General features: G+C 35.2%; 1 protein-coding gene across 5 annotated transcripts in view; it reads left to right on the plus strand.

Annotated features, from left to right (window-relative positions):
* LOC105202438 (zwei Ig domain protein zig-8) overlaps nucleotides 1-17,664 on the plus strand; it is a 368,807-nt gene that overhangs the window by 163,639 nt on the left and 187,504 nt on the right. For all 5 annotated transcript variants that reach the window (XR_005575284.1, XM_039452174.1, XM_039452175.1 and 2 more), the window contains exon 2: nucleotides 3,035-3,132. Coding sequence is in view for 4 of the 5 variants with exons in the window: in XM_039452173.1 (XP_039308107.1) it covers nucleotides 3,035-3,132 (98 nt within the window). In the remaining variant the exon portion in view is untranslated. The remainder of the gene's footprint in view (nucleotides 1-3,034; nucleotides 3,133-17,664) is intronic.

Consider the following 17,664-nt stretch of genomic DNA (forward strand, 5'->3'; position numbering starts at 1 on the left):
CGGACGAAACTTTAACAGTTCAATTAACCGAGCGACCGGAATCAGTCGAATTAAGGTCGCAAGTTCGGGAACACGTTTTCTGGAAAAGAGAACTCCACAGACCTGCCGTGTATTTAATCAGCACGTGCAAACTATGCAATAGCGCGTTACGCAAGTCTCGGACAGATAAGAGTGTTACGCGAGCAACACGAGCTTAACTTGTTCGTTCGTTATGGAATATGCGTCAAGCTGTTAATTTTCTCGAAGGAGCAACATCTTACGCAATCTGGACTACTCGTTAACTCACTCTTATTAGTCTTGCCTTCTTCTCTCTTGCGAACTTTGAAGGTATATTTGAAAGTGGAAAATTTACACCCCGAAAAGTCAATAGTATAGTTTCCCGATGTTCAACTAGACATTCATGCCGCGTGTTTACGCAAGAAAATAGTGGTACAAATAATATATATTTATCATCAACTCATCCCTGCTAATCAATAATTTTTTAAATTGTAAGATATCAAATAGCTTTTAATATCTTTTGGTAACTTTTTGTTTAATTTAAGACAGAGTGTTTTTACTTCTTTCCTGTTGACGACTTCAAATTTAAATTTAATCGGTTCTTTTTTTTTAATGCCAAATTTAAGCTTTTTCTGCAAAAAAAGAATCTTTATTTTTTCAGCATATTTTTTGCAAAAAAAAGAATGGAAAACATTGATGGCGATTTTTCATCTGGATAAAAAATTATTTCAATAAAAAGTTGACATGTGATCTAATGAAAATATAAATAATAAAGAAACAATGAAAAAAATCTGAATTTTTTTAATTTAAATATTTCAAATATTCAAAATGATTCATAGTTGTGATGTAAAGTTTTATTGTGATGCATCGGATATCAGTTCGGTAAAATAAACAAAATTTATGTATTTATTAATTTACAAAATAACTAAAGAAACAATCAAAATAAAACTTTGTATAAATTATGTTGAATAAATTATCTTAAAGTACTTACATAAAAAAAATAAGATTCTTCTTAATGTTGTAAAAATAATTCAATAATTAATAGAATAAGTAAACCATATGTTATTAAATATAAATATAATCTTAGTTACACACCTTTCATATGTATATAGTTTTATGTGCTAATATTAAACTCATTTTCAATTTTTATTTACTCTGTAGGGACAGAACGTCCTCAAAATATTATCAAAACGTCGAATCTTATATGCGATTGAACAGAGAAGTTTTGTTCAAAATGATATAATTGCCTTTGAACGTTAATTATATAATTACAACTCTTTAATTTCCATAATTGAAGGATATCGATGCTATTTAAAAGTTTCAACATCGAAACGCGCAACGATCGTCTCATTTGAAGTTCCGATGTCGACGGTGTTGAAGAAAATCCGCGCGATGTCTATCGATCAGAATAATTTTGAATTACACCGCGGACGTCGCTGGCAGAAGTTCGCCGTGAAAATCGAGGTGTCAACGACATACTTTCCCATTACGAACTTACACGGAATTAGCGGCGTCACGTCAGCAATTTTCCGTTCTGTACTTTTCTCACGGCGCGCGGCGCGGCGGTACGTCCTCCATTTTCGCCACCGCGTTTCGCCAGCGTAAATTTATCGTTCGTGCTGCGCGGTGTCGAGCTCCTCGTTGGCGAGCACCGACGGTATCCCGCGTCGCACCAAAATTGTTTTGCGCTTCGAAAAGCGTGCGGTATCACGCCCGTCCAGAGATCTGATGCGCGTCGCCGCGTCGTCGCACCGAACTGCAAGCCGCTGCAGTTGCGCGTGCCAGAGCAAACACCATGCGATATGCGCGTCTATTTTTCAGGGAACTTTCAATGAGTTAGACGGATATATCCCGCGTACTCGTTGTTGAAATCTATTCACGTGTTCTGACCGAAATATTGCATCGGCGCTTTTAATCTAACTTTATTTGCTTCCGTCCCTTACACCGTTTGATTTCTTGCGAACTTCAATATTGTAGGTCACCCAGTCGAATTGTTTTTTGTTGAATTTTACACAGAACATATTTCGTATCTAGGAATGTTAAAATAAGTCATTATTAAAATTTTTGAACTTTTTTTTTATAACCGAGTGTTAATTTAATGTTTAATGATTGCGTTATTAAATTGATATTCAATTTCTTAGTGTTAAATAACGTATAATTCCTGGGTAAATAAACAAATAACTAAAATTTTAAATTTTGAAATAAATTTATGAAACGTATCATTATATTATAAATGTTAATTTTATTGAAGAAATATGCTTCTGTAATTTATTTTCAAATTGCATCAAAGTCTTTTGTATTAGATCTTTTATATAATATTTGTGTTACTTTCTAACATACCGTTTGTTTTCTGTTCCTGAACTCGCTGAATTAGTGTGTACTTAAAATGAAATAGATATATATTTGAAAGTTAGTGAAAGCAAGATGGAACGTTCCAGTGCAATCTAGTGCAGGAATAGAAAACAAGCCTATATTCATCTTGTTAAATTAACACAAAAATTTGATTTGATCGTTTGGAATACATGCGATATATATTAAATCTAATTTTTCAATTTTCCATATTCATCGATTTTATGTTATAACGATTTTCTATTGAGCTACAAAATATGATGGTAAAAATTGGAGAAGGAAAGGGGAAGAGAAGGAGACAGACTCACATTACGAATTATATTACTGATTATTGTAACTCGGAAGTACGGCTTCAGCGGAAAGCTTTTCATCGCGATTACAAAATAGGTTCGATGACAAGAATTCGATAAATTCGACGAGTATGTCAATGCTACGTCAAGCAAAATTTATTCGCAGGTTAGACTACGTGTACGTTTCCATATGCGCATCAGCAGAGACATGAAAATCTTATTTTCTCCGTCGAGTTTCTCTGTGTTATTCACGTTGGCGGCTGACTTTTCGGTGTATGATAAACGAAGTTCTTTCCGTGCGAGCAAAGTTTCTCGTTTCGGATACGTCGTGCACGCATCTGTGTGGCAAAGGTGTGGCGTAGAGTGTCGTTAGTGTTAACCGAATGTTTCTCTTCCAGGAGGACTTGGAACCTCGCGAGGATGCGGGACCGGCTCTCGTGGTACATGGTCTTCTTGATTCTGCCGACAATCCTCTTGGCCAGATCGCTCGATAAAGGTAAGCGAGGAATAAGAATCTCTTCTCTTCTTGAAATAAGAATATACTCTGTAGAACGTTCTCGCTTCTCTCATTTTAAACATACATCAAATAACTGAAAATTCATCGTAAATACGAATGTTTGCTTATTTATTTATTAAATGCCTATTGTTTGTTAGAGAGAGAAAGAGTAATGCGTGCAATATGTTTTTCATTTAACCATTCAAAATATTTACGAGGATGACGATAAAATGTTTTCCTTATTATTAAGGAAATCTCTTGCGTCAAAATGAGATTTGAATACAAGATACAATTATAATCTGAGGTAAATAAAGATAGTTTTATCATCGCTATTGTCGGCGTTGATCAATTTCTTCATTATGGAAGAAAGATGAGAAATATCAATAATAATGAATACGTACAATGGGTTGGAGATAAGATGGGAGATATACTTTGTCGTGTGAGCGGCATAATAATGCGCGAGGACACGGGGTTTGATAAATTCCTATAGGTGCGTTGCATCGTTAAAAAGTGCTCGGAAATGGCCCTTTCTGCGTATTGAAAGATGGGGCATTATAATGGCTCGACTACGGTTTATAAAGGGTGCCTTTGAAATTTTGTGGAATTACGGAATGCCGCCGCTTATGTCGAGTGAGGTGAATGAAGCTTTCGCTTTCAATTGGCACGCAAGTCCGCTCCAGAATGCCTTTTCAACGTCCGCGAGGAAGACATCAATAACGCTGACCCGTAGAATTACAGCAATTTGTAATGAACCTTCATATTTTTTTCAAATGCTTTTACGCATTTATATGCCGTGAAAAATTGGAAAAAGTTAGCAAGAAGATACATTCCTTGCGCTAGCGCAGTGCTTTTAACGTAAAAGCTCCTTAACGTTAATCGCAGGTGAAATTTGAATGAGGCGCTCGAAAAGTTAACGCTTGAATTTACATTTCGTGGTACAAGTCGCATTAGGGCGCATTGCGTTCATAAAGTATTAATCCCATCCGAGAGATGCAATATCGCGAGTAATCTTTTAATAACTACTTCCTTAGCAATTAGACCGAGATAGAGTGCAAGTCATGCATATCTTTTCATATCGCCTTCTTACGCTATTACTGTTTAAGATCGAAACGCCCACCTATTTTTTCAGCCTCTGATATCAATCTTTGGCGTGCCTGTAATTATTCTAATTTAATGCATTCATCGACAATCTAGCACAATAAATGCATTTACGTTCGCGTTACAGTTAAAGCAAACTTGCGTTCGCGTTGTTAAAGGAGAAAGTCGAAACGAAAAAGAGATAACGGTACATGAATATTTAATTTTGATACATTTTTAGTAAAATTTTGATAAACAAAATTAATTGATATTCACGTATCAAGGGATGTTAAAAATTTTAATAATTGCGATTTAGTAAATTTATTGTATTTTTAATTTTCTCATAATTTTATTATTTCGAAATGTCGATGTGAAAATTTCTTACACAAGGTAAGTGTACCCTATACGTCCTAATTAACACTCAACATGACCTATTTGTTGTTTCTAAATAGTTACATGATGAATTGAATAAATAACGCTAGTATGTCATACATGTTGTCGACGTGACTTGTTTGCAAAAGTTGATTAGATTGATCAGTTTGTGTACTTTGTTATTGACAACGAGATCAAAAGTCAAATTTTCTTGATTACGTTTCTCATAATTTAATACTTCGTGGAAAAATTGTTATCTATAACTAACAAATGATGACTTTACTAATCTCCGCAGTTCATATTATTTGCAGCTCTTTACAACGCTGTATTTAATTTATATTTTCATTATAACGTTCTGCTTATAATTAAAGAAAGAAAATTCTTTGTAAAGTAGAAATAATATGGCCCAGATCAATAATTAACGAGTACACACACATTGATTGTAATGGTTCGATACTTTTACTGCAGATCAAAAATTTTAATCTATCTAAAAACTCTGATTTATAGGACATGATTTTATGGAGGAAAAGTGAAGATAAGTCAATTATTTACTTAATGGATTGTAGACGAAAATAGTTCTTTGTACACCCTTATACAATATATCAATAAATATTAATATATCAATAAATATGTCAACAAACTTATAAACATACAAATGTAATATTGGATCATTTTATTATCCAGTTTTTTGTAACTTTTTTTTTATGAAAAAGAGGAAAACATAATTAGGTCGTATTGAGTGCATGTGTACCCGGTATGACGTAAATGGCATTTTTTTTTTAATCTTCACCACGCCCACGTAAATATTTGAAACTGTTTTGTATTTTAAATCAATGTTTAGAAGCGTTTCCTACATTGAATCTGGCCATCAGTTTTTAATTTTGTACTCAGCAAAGAAAAAATGAGAAAAAAAATTGCGAAGTTTAGATAGGCCGTACAGTTGTTTTATTTTTGATTCCAAACTTATCGCAAAATTTACGATTAAATGTAATCTCCGAGAATTCCTTCGACAAAAAGCGCGATAAATATTTCCTTACGGAGACATTTTCTTACTTACCTCCGAAAATGTGTACGTTAACACAATAAGACGCGCTGAGTAAATGGCTCTAGGTAGATAATTTTTTACGCGTGATGAATATTCCCGGCGCTCAAAGGCCGGCGAAAGAAAATACGCGAGCCTACGTAAAGATGCGCCGGCATGCATGCACCATAATGTCGCGGATAATCTCGGGGAAACATCTAGCAGATATAGAAAGCGAAATAGAAAACCTGCGGCTAAAAATTTTATTCTCTCCCGTTTACTTCTCTAGGAAAAATAACTTACCGAGCCGGTGGTAGGCGGATATATATTCGTCTTGAGAGAAATCCTTTTTAGCGCGCGAAACCGTCTTGCTGGTTTACCCGTTTGCGCATATGCCCGCATGCACATCAAACATCGAATTTCCGCGCGAAACGGAGAAGCAAAAATACGCAAAAGCGAAAATGTCGTGTAGAAAAAGTTGAAGGGAAAATAAGTCGCAGGCTAACGCTCGCTTGAAATGTTAAATATTCATAGTCCATCGTATTTTATATTTTTTGGGGGAAGAAAAAAATGGGACAACCACTCTTTTAATGTAACTAACGTCTAAAGCCATTTTAAATCAATCACACTCTGCTTTTAAAATAAATCTGTGGTATAACGATTTAGTCACAGCGTAGACGTTTATCCGCAAACTAAACTTGGAATTTTATTAGTCGATGAAACTGTTTTTTTGTAGACAGAAAGTGCGGAAGAAAGAAGAGAGAATACAGAATAGGCACGCGTGTATCGAAGCTTTTAACGGACACTTGTTATACGTAAACGCGCGACTAAAGAGTGCTTCTAATTAAAATTCTCGGTCGGTCTTCAAGTGCAACAAGAATTGCTCGTTTATTTCGAAGCCACACGTGCATGCTCGCGCACACGTACGGCCATCCTGCGAGTCATTAGTGGCACGAGAGAAAGTGGAAGTCTGGAGGTAGCGGGAGAAAACCCGGCGGCGGAAATATGGAAATACGCGGAAGATGCGGTACGTGGCGTAAAAATAGTGTCATGCATTTTCCAGTCCGTTGCCCGTTGAGGCACGATGCGCGGTAAGTATCTGAAGTGAGATTTTCGTCAATGCGCTGCGTTCAAGCCGCGTCAGAAAAGGAAAAGTGGACTGCGGATTTGCTTGCGGTTAGCCGCTGGCGATGAGGGCAGGAAACACTGATGGAATGCAAGAGAAGAAGAAAAAAAAGAAAACGCACGCGTTAATAGTACGAGAAAATAACAAGGTTTTAAAAATACGCGGTTTTTCGCGGTTTATTGACAAGTGAAAAAAAAAACAAAGCGAGGCGACACGAAAGATTCGCAATAAAAATGATGAGAGGGATATTCTCATGAAGAGTGGAAAATGCATGTGGCTTTGAATATTTATATTAGATAGTGACAGCGCTATGCACGCTACATCGCCATAAAAGCGACACAGCGAAACAAATTTAGAGGGTACACGTTTTTGTAGTTTTCTCTGTCTCTCTTTGTCTCTCTCTCTCTCTCTCCCGCCTCTTTCTTTATTTAAACGTTTCGCGAAAATTTTTATTAATGTACATTGTCATTACTTTCTCATGACATCCTCGCAGCCGGAGAGGAAAGAGAAAATAAAAATGTACGATATTTTTTAAAGCTGTTTTAGAATGTCGCGGCGGTATATCTATTTGTATGCATCTGCCCCTGCGAAGGAGGAAAAAAATAAACAAAGAGGCAGGCGGGCGAAACTGATCTCACACTGATAACGAATTATTAATCATTGCGTATTGCGTCAAATTACTTCCGTTCTTCGTCCGTGCAGGCAGAAATGCATCAAATTTCATGCATGCATGAGAAAGGAGGAAAATCTGCTGCTCACACACAATTTTTAATTCGCATTGTTTAAATAGCACGTGAACGCAAACAGCATGCATTGTTGCTCTGCGAGACAACAGCGGACGAATGAAAATATTCATGTTGCCTAAAATACCTTTTTTTTTATGTTAATAATAAATTAGATAAAATTGTACATGTTTCGTATCGCGATTAATGGGCGACAAAGAGTTGAAAGCTGATCGTAATTGTTATTGCGCATAGCTATCGAATGCATACGATTTATATACAATTGAAATAAAAACGCTAAAGCGAGAACGCATTCCATAATGCGCGATAATAATAATTACATGCGCATCCTGTTCGTGTTTGTAGTCATACGCGTGTCTATCCACATTCTTCACCAAAATCCATGAAATTGTTTCCATACCTTGCACATAGGCATGCGTAATCGTCAACGCGAAACGCATGGTATGTGGATACGGCGGAAGCTTGGAATTAGGAAAGGGTATACATCTTTGTTGTTCATTGGTTTGACACCTTCATATAATTTTCCTTTTCTTCTTCCAATTAATGACGAGTTAGGAATTTTTGATTTTGTGTAAATTACGCTGTGTGACATGAATTTTAGATCACAGTCTAAACAAAATGATTCTTATAGACTTTTTGTCGTTGAAAACGAATCCGCCATTGAAATTATTCTATCACGTCACATTTTAGAAAAAAATGGACTTAAAGGTGCCAAAAATGGCATTTTTCCTTTTTTTTAACTTTAATTATAAATTTTAATTTGCATAAAACTGTTAATGCAATACATGAATTTTATAAGTTTTAGATTTAGATTGCTGGAAACAAATTAATAAATAAAATTGCTTTGTCACATTACTTTTTTGAGCTACTTGAGCTATTTGAGTATCAAAAGTATTCATTTTTGTTAACTTTAAATCCAATTTTTTGAAACGTGTAACGTGATATAGCGATTTCGTTTGTAGATTTGTTTTTAGTGACAAAAAACTGTAAGAATTATTTTGTCTAGTTTGCGGTCTAAAAAAAGTTTATATTTGTGACGTAATGTTATTAATTGTGAATATTTTTTCTATTTCTCTTTCTGTTTTTTTTTTAATTTAAATTTACGAGAAGAAAATTTTAGGAAGTTCTTTGCTTATTTCATTTTTTTTTGCTGATATAAAAATAAATTTGATAATTAGTTCTCAAGATTTGTTAGCAATGAGAGGAATTAAAAGAATATTAATGAAACATAACAATGGTCGGACTACATAAAAATCTTGCATTTTTTTCTGCGTAGTGATTTATTTTCACTCCGAATAACCGAAAGTAATTCATACTTAACATCTTAATGCTACGCCGTGATATATGCGGGGGGTCTCAGGCCACGTGAAATCGTATTTCGGAGTCGTACTAGAGAAAAAGTTACGTCGTTGGTTGGACACTGTTACGACCGTTTTAATCTCTATTACGACCGTTCGAGTACGCAGCTCTCTTTCACGATGTAATTTTACTCGCGTTACTCAACGACTTTATGAAGGTGTCGCGTTTTTTTCCTTTTTTTTTTTTTTTGAAACAAGTATAAGAAACGTATAAGTATAAGAACGTATAAGGAAAGGGCGGAAGAGAGAAAGAATAAGTAATGACCGCGCGATAATCAGCAGTGCGAGGAACGTGTACGCGCTCGTGGGCTTGTAGACATGCAACTACCTGCCACAATAAAAAAGATTTTTCGTGCGTGCAGACCGCCGTCTACTGGATGAAAAGGAAGTATTATTCAGAGGCCTACGTGATGGCAGTTTAAAAGAGACACGCGATAAGTGTGGCTTAGTTCCTTTGTACTGATGATTACAATAGAGGCGTGTTTTTATCGCTACGATGAAAGTTTTGTTTCTGACGAGTATTATCATTCGGTTGTAATTTAGAAAATTGCGGTTACTACCGCGGGAATAAAAACTAATTTTAATTGAAGTAATTATTATTGTAATCTTAGCAAAAATATTTTTATCGCTACGATGAAGGTCTTGTTTCTGACGAGTATTGTCGTTCGATTGTAATTTATAAAAGTGCGATTACTACCGCGGGGACAAAAACTAATTATAATTGAAATAATTATTATTGTAATCTTAGCAACAATATCTTATCTGATATTGATGTTTTACTCTAATTTTTATATATATTTTTTAAATTATTTAAAGTAATTTTCAAAAGATATTTACATTGTAATATAATATTACTCAATTATATGCTAAATTTTTATTATTAATAAAGTAAAATTAATATTTTAATTATCATTAAAATATTTGTATTCTCACGGATTTATAATAATTATTATTTCTCGGGCATGTGTTTCGTACTGCGCAATCGCGATCAAAAATTTTGATGAAATTTTTAGCAGAATTAATAAGGTAAATTTTCTTTTAATAAGGTGAAATCAATGGGGTAGAGTATTTTTCCCCACTCCAGGAGTAATACAGGCAAGAATTGTCTCTTGATAGCTTAATCGCGTGGAATCGGTATACCGCTTTAAAGAGCTTTTCCCGCTTTGAAATTGAAATCGCGCCAAGCGCATTTAGGTGGCTTCCCTGGAATCGTTACGCCGGCATCCATATTTAGGTATCGGAAATTCTATAAAAGGCGACGCGAGAAGTTAATTCGGGTCTACCTCACGGCCGATATTTAACAGCACAAAAAGCAAACTTGCGTACGGCGAATCTCGAAGTATCAGTTAATTATGTGGATCAATTCTTGTTTCGCAATAGAATTTAAAGGACAAGATGTTTTCTTCGAAGCATCGGTTAATTGTGTCGATAAATTCTTGTTTTACAATAGAATTTAAAGGACAAGATATTACTTCGCAAGATTTAAAATGGAAACTTTATTCGTTAAATCCAGAATATTATTAACAGGATTATTAAGAGTACAATTTTTTATTACATTTAGTATTTAATTATTAACTTTGAAATTTAATTCAATTATTAACTTTAAAATTTAATTCAATTATTAACTTTAAAATTTAGTTGCATTACAGAAGATATAGTTACATTATATTCGATGTTATATAATGTTTCTGCGTAATCTATATATGCGTTACATAATTTTCGAATTGTATCAAAAAACATATTTTTATTAATATTAATTATTAATATTAATTCACGTTTTATGTTATATGTTATGATTGCTTATATAATATTTAGATTATAACGATGTTAGGGAATAAGAGATTTTAATGTTTTCTGCATTGTTAAGATAGGGTATTCAAGCAGGACAAGAAAAAAATAAAGTAGCAGGATCAGCAGGATCGCGCTTATGTAAGATATCTATTTAACTCTTCGTGATATTTCACAAAGGCCTTTGCAATAACAAGAACTCCTTCGATTATCTTCGGTACTTTTTCTCTCGTTTTTCTCTCTTTCTCCCGCACGGCTATCTCTCTTCTTTAAAGCCATAAATAACTTTTCCCATCTTTGATGATGTATCTCTTTACCGAGAGAACGATGATTGCTTTTAAATCATAACATCAAAATTGAATTACAAAGTTTGCGAAAAGAATCTGATCTTTAAACATCGATAAGGTGTTTCTGCACAGGCTTTCCTTCTACACTGTATTTTTCTTCTATACTCTAAAAAATACACGTGTGAAATGACGTGGATTTAATCATTTGACGTTTATATAATTCTCTCATTATTTTTTTAAAGTGCATTAACATTTTCCCATGAATGCCCTAGTTTCCTCAACAACATTATCATATAATATTAATCCGCAAGCTGCACACAAATTGGCTGTCTTTTTTTTCGCAAATTGCGCTAGAGTTCTTTCCTTAACAATAAGTTCTTTCGTTCACCGAGCTAGCCGATTATACCCACGAATGACAAATTATGTTACTTATCTATCTCATTATTCAGAGGCGCTATTATCCCAAGTACAAAGTTTTAGTACCTAAGAGGTACTTATATCGTGGTCTTGTCGACGTCTGCCTGTGAAAAGTCACCATCCTTTTCAGCGGTGTATTGTCGACTCTTAAACGATCCCATCCGACGTGAACAACCGCCGGATAGTTCGAAGGTACAATTATCTTGGCAAAAATGTAACGAGAGTTATTGCATCGGTGCTCTCGTTAAGAGTGTCCTTCTCGAGGAGCACCATCGTTCTCTCTGCTTTCCTGCAATCTCGATTTATCTGCTTCTAGACTTCTTAAATTCCAGGTTATTTTCGTCTTTGGTTCTAAGACGCTCAGTTTCTTAAATGGTAAATTTCTTGAAGCTTGCCTGGCTCTCATAGAAAAGACTTTTTAGATTTTTTAGACCATAAATTACCTAGCTGCTATAACCTAGATATTTTAAATTTCAATTTTTACTCAGATTTGAGATCTCTTCAAATACATTAATGTTCCTGCGTCATACCTTTCTTATTAAATGGGATGCTCTTTAAAATGCTCGCAACTTGAAAATCGTTAAACTCTTGTGTTGGTTATCGTACACATATAATATGGAGATATTATCATTTTTATTATATGGTCGTATTTATATTTCATTTTTAAGTTTATATGCAAACAATCAAATGTAAATATTGCAGAATCAGGCAAGTTACCGAATTGTGTGAGACAGAGAGAGAGAGAGCTTCGTTAAAAGCAACTGGTCCGTTAAAATGTAGCTTAATAGACGACTGTTATTTACAGATAAAATATTATTGTTGATAAATTTTTCGCCATCTGCATTGCACATTCTCGTGACATTTATTTTTATACCGAGCGGAATAATAATCTAATCCTTTTCGCACATGCATAAAACGATATTACGAGGTTCATAGTAAACAAAGTAGCTCATTAATATGATAATATCTTTATATCGCTTAATGATCATTAAAGTAATACCGTAATGTACTTGTGAAACGGCACACCTCCGTATCTCTTGATAATATTTTTAGATCTCATAAGCTCATTGTAAATTTGCTTAAGCTTCCATCTGCAACTGTCGCGTTTGCATTCTCTCGCATGAAAAGTAATTCTTCAAATCTTAATATATTTCATTGAGACAAATTATTCAAAATTTATATATATATATATATATATAAAATAAATTCTTAAATATTGATTATTTTAATCGGACACGGTTGTAATCATCCAATCATTCAGTTATGTTGCCAAGGCGAAATGATTTCCGCGATCAAACTGCATCTCGGTCGTGCACGCGCGCGTCCCGAACGAATCGAGTTTGCAGAGTATAAGAGGTATTTCCCGCAAGATTATGAAAGCTTTCGCGTTATCGAGGACGTTGCCAGTTTTATCGCGGCGAAAAAGTGAAAAAGCCAAATCTAAGCGCGCGATGCACTCTTCCGTCTCGTGGTAGCTCCTCCTACGCGGCGCATTTGACCCGCTGCTGTGTGAATAAACTGGGCTACCCATCTTTTCCCCGGCGACACACGTGCATACAACGCGCGCGTGTAATTTATGCAAAGTTGTCAAACCCGGAAATGACGTCTCATACGCTTCGTCCTACATCATCAGGGCGAACAAGGGAGCAAAATGTTACGCGAGAAAAGACGGCCGGATGGCTGAAGGTGTATAGTTTTCGCGCTTCGAGGACATTCGCCCCGGCGAATGAGAAACGTGTTCTCCGCTTCGTTTGCCTTAAACAACTCACCGAACAAGTGCCTTGCCAATAAGGGCCTTGCTATCAGCCTTAGACGATCTGAAAGTAAGATAAATTTAGTGCTTGAATTTCAACGGCGTTAACTAAAGTTGGAAAAATCGTATCTCTTCTCTCGCTTTTCGTAGTGTCGCTCATTTTTCGTCTTTACAAGATTGTTTTGATATCTTTGTTATTACATAATTACACTCGAGATTATAATTTTTAAATAAAATAATACTGCTTTCGAATCCAAAAACGCGCGCGTTACATTTTTACAGATATACTAATCACGAGTTATGAAAGCTTTCAACTTATACTGTATAGTACATTCAGAAGATGTAACATATTGACACACCCTCTCTCTTCTGCGGTAATCTCTGGAAATCGCAATTTACGCTTTCCTAAAGCCGTGCGGCGAATGTTGGTAGTGTCACAGTCTACAATCCTGCAGCGACATATTACAGTTTCTAATATAGCCACGGTTTTGGGTTTAGCCATGCCCCACATCAACGAACTAATTCCGTTTCAACAGTAGACTGTGGAAGTCAAGATATTCCGGCTATTAAAACGGGACGTGTAAATAGTGTGCGATCAATATATACGACTATAAAAAGAAGAGATATCCATAGTTTTAGTGATACCTCGTGTGTTTTCGCGAAAGTTTAAAATCTTCGCGAAGTTTGAATTTTCGAATAACAATCGAATGCAATTCAAATTGTACGAAACTTGCGTGAAATTCAAGGTAAGTGTATCCCGTATAGTCTAGTTTCAATATGACCCACTTGTTGTTTCTAAGTAGTTCCACGATCAATTGAACTAATAATATTGCTAGTATATCATAGAGTCGTAGAGATTGTCAACGTGATTGTAAAAGTTGATCAGTTTGTGTATTCTTTTGTTGAGTGATATCAAAAGTAAAATTTTCTTGATTATGTTTCACATGATCTAATATTTCGTGGGAAAGTTGCTGCTTTCTATAATTATCAAGTGATGGTTATTAACTTCCGCAATTCATATTATGGTAACTATATAGTTTTTTATACTTTACAATGCTATATTTAATTTATATCTTCGTAACGTTCTGCTTATAATCAAAAAAAGAAAACTTTTTAGGAGCTACAGCTAATAGCCTACAGCTGATAGCCTAGAACAATGAGTATCAAAGTTTTTTTGATACTTTTCTCACTTCAGATCATAAATTTTAATCCATCTACTAACAATAAGCTCTGATCATAAGTCACGGTTTTAAGGAGGAAAAGTAAAGATAAGTTAAATGTTTATTTAATCGATTATTGACGTAAATAGTTCTTTGTGTACTCTTATATGTTAATAATGTCTTACATGTCAATATGTTAATAAATTTATAAGCTTATAAATGTAACATTGGATTGTTTTATTATCTGTTTTTCTAACACTTTTTGTGAAAACAGATAATTAGATCACAGTTGAGTACATATATACCCAATACGATCTAAATGGCACTTTTTCTAAATATCTTCATCTTGCGCCACGTAAATATTTGAAATTGTCCTATATTTTCAATTTAAAATTAGTATTTGGAAATGTATTTTCTACTTTGAGTCTAGTCATCAGTTTTTAATTTTGGACTTAACAAAAAAATGGAAAAAAATCGCTAAGCTTTAATAGGTTACAGTATAAGGTACAGTTATTTTATTTAACGAGACAATTCACACGCAGTGCTAATTTCAGTAAAATCCTTTCCGTTGCTCGTGACCTAAGAACTACTTGGCAATTTTACAAGAGAAAAAGAGAGAGAGAGATCGACTTTAAATTGTAAAAATAAAAACTTATACGTGAAAGGAAAGATGACAGACTCTGACATCATATAGATCGCCATATATACTTCCTATCCAACGTGTTGGCAATCGTCGACGAGGTACGTGCGCGGACACGAACGCGGTGCGATTGCACATAAAGCGAGATTCGCGCGCGAGATGCGTCCCCACGGGCGAGAATATTTTTCGAGTCCTCTGTGAGCGTTGGGATATCGGACTACCCGCCACCCCCCGCCACCCCCTTTCCCTCCTATCCTCTTGAGTTCGAACCGCGTGTGTACCGGCGAGATAAGCTCTTCTCGCTTTTCGCGCTGGCCTTACCGGCCGACTACCTCCTGCGACGACGACGACGACGACGACGATGACTGCGCGAGGTTGGTAATGCAATATTATTGGAGATCGCGGGGCGATCTCTCGTGTTTTCCATTGGCACACGCACGTACATACACGGCGCGCATGGATACATGACCGGGTGGTTCGCACCTGTGATATGCAAACGAGGTAAATTCACTCCCGCCCGTCCTTCTTTTCTTCGGTCAGGCGATATTGGAGGCGATGAAACTGATAACGTCGCCGATCTTAAATTAAATTTTTTCCCTTATCGTAGAGATCTTTCTGCTGGACGGATATTAAAATAATGAAGTCGTGAGTTATCCGTAATTGCATTTATCAAATTTAACAGGAATTTAATGCATTCCGACTAAAAAAATTAATGGACTTATTTTACGATGAAAAATACTGTAGTCTATTGTATTAATTCAGTTGATTCAGTCAGCACTAATACTAATGCGTCAGATATTAAGCGCAGCTTAAGTTACGTATAAAATTATATATAAAATCACAAATATAAAGTAGTAATTAAATATAACACACAAAAATATGAGATAATTAAAGTATTTCAATTGCAACGTGATTCGCGAAATTATTTTTCGCCATTCTATTCTGTAGTAATTTTATTTCAACTATTTGGCTGCTGAATCTATTAATGGCACATACATCTATAAATAAAATTCCACAGATTTTGCTTTTAACGTAGCCCACGGCGAAATCTCTTTCTCTGAAAAGGAATTAATTGCGGGACAACTATTCATGTTTCTGGCAAGTGCGCTAAGAGGGAATTAATTGCGCTGTATATGGATTGCCAGGTAGAGTTATCTGAGACTATCGTATATCTAGATTACACGCATAGCCGTCGGCGATATATTTTCCATTGCGGTATCCGTAATTACTATACGAGCAATGTATTTTACGTTAAGCGCGCGCGTATTACGAATTTTCAACTGATTAATTTGCGGCTAGACGCACAAATTTTCATGCAAAACTAGCACGAGTTAAATATTAAAGATTATCTAAGCTTCCTCCAAATTTCAGCAACTGTACGTAGGTACACTTTAATATCCGTTATCATATGCAATATCTTGGCGTAGCGTAACAGCTTAAGTTATATCCGAATGTATTTTAGAGCTAAATTAAATTTTTTTTTCAAACTATTTTGAGGTACATCATGATTTGCTGAATGTATTATATGTACACGCGACACGTATAAAGAGGGCTTTTATTTTTCACTGTAAGGTAATTGTACAGAATTACGCCCCTGACCCGAATGACGCCACCGTAGTTCTTTATGTGTCCGTGATAAAACACAATTGAGTAAAAGTGTTTAAACATTATTGGAAAGCAGTCGTCAAAGTGTATCAAGTGTCGCCATCAAAGTAAGTAAACGTATGTAATGTGATTTTCCGTGAAAAGTGGTTTCCAAACACTCGTGTCGAATCTGTCACTTTTGTCCACGACAAAGTTTCTTCTCAAATTGTTACTGGGACAATGTAACCTGTAAAATCAAATAATTTTGAATTGTAATACAAAACGTTTTAGTTTTGCTCGATTAATATGTTTACAAAATGAAAAAAATAGTAAAGTATCATATAATTACATGGTTTTTGTGCAATATAATAGGGGTGGCTCGCGCTCAGATAGGGTGGCATACATTTGGTACATATTAGTAAATTGGAACAATCTAGAATTTTGATGGCATAATTCAGGACAATTCTTTTTTTCATAAAAATATTTTTTATTTATCTTCAGCTTTTATATACAATATTAACTTTAGATATAATTCATAGTCTTACCTAACATCACTTCGTTTCTTTTTCTCTTCAAATAATTTGTCAAAGCTTAGTCTTAGATTGATTAAAGTAGCGTAATTTCGTACATTTACCTCATATGTTTATTATAGAATAACATTTAAACGTAAAAAAAATATTTTTTACTTAATATATTTATTTATAACATAAAGCGTAAGGCTAAATTTTTTAAATATAGCAACTATTATTAGAATATTACAAACTTGGATATTTTACTTAGACATAAAAAGGAGAGAATGATGTACATATTACATGCATAAAAGCGTTGATTTGTTCGGCGAATAAACGTGCTACCTAGACACGGCAGGCATCGCATGGCGACGGACGATGTGGTAGCGTCTGTCGTAAGATTATAAGAAATATTGCAGCACGAGATATAAAATATGCCGGTGATCGTGTTTGTCGCGGTATTTACATTCGTCGACAACGATGTCGTTGAACCGCGCGACTGTCACGCGTTTATGCGGCCGCCCTCATGCGTGGTACCGTACGAATACAATATATTCTCGCTGCTTGACACCTCTGTCGATTGGAAACGATACGAATATATGTCCTACGTGTTTGTTGGTCGCTTATCAGCGAGGGTGGTGGAGCACGGCGCGAGGTACAATCGTTGCCTCGCTATGCTAAGCTTTGACCACACGTA

Source organism: Solenopsis invicta, chromosome 7 (assembly GCF_016802725.1).
Source record: "Solenopsis invicta isolate M01_SB chromosome 7, UNIL_Sinv_3.0, whole genome shotgun sequence".
Classification (NCBI taxonomy): domain Eukaryota; kingdom Metazoa; phylum Arthropoda; class Insecta; order Hymenoptera; family Formicidae; genus Solenopsis; species Solenopsis invicta.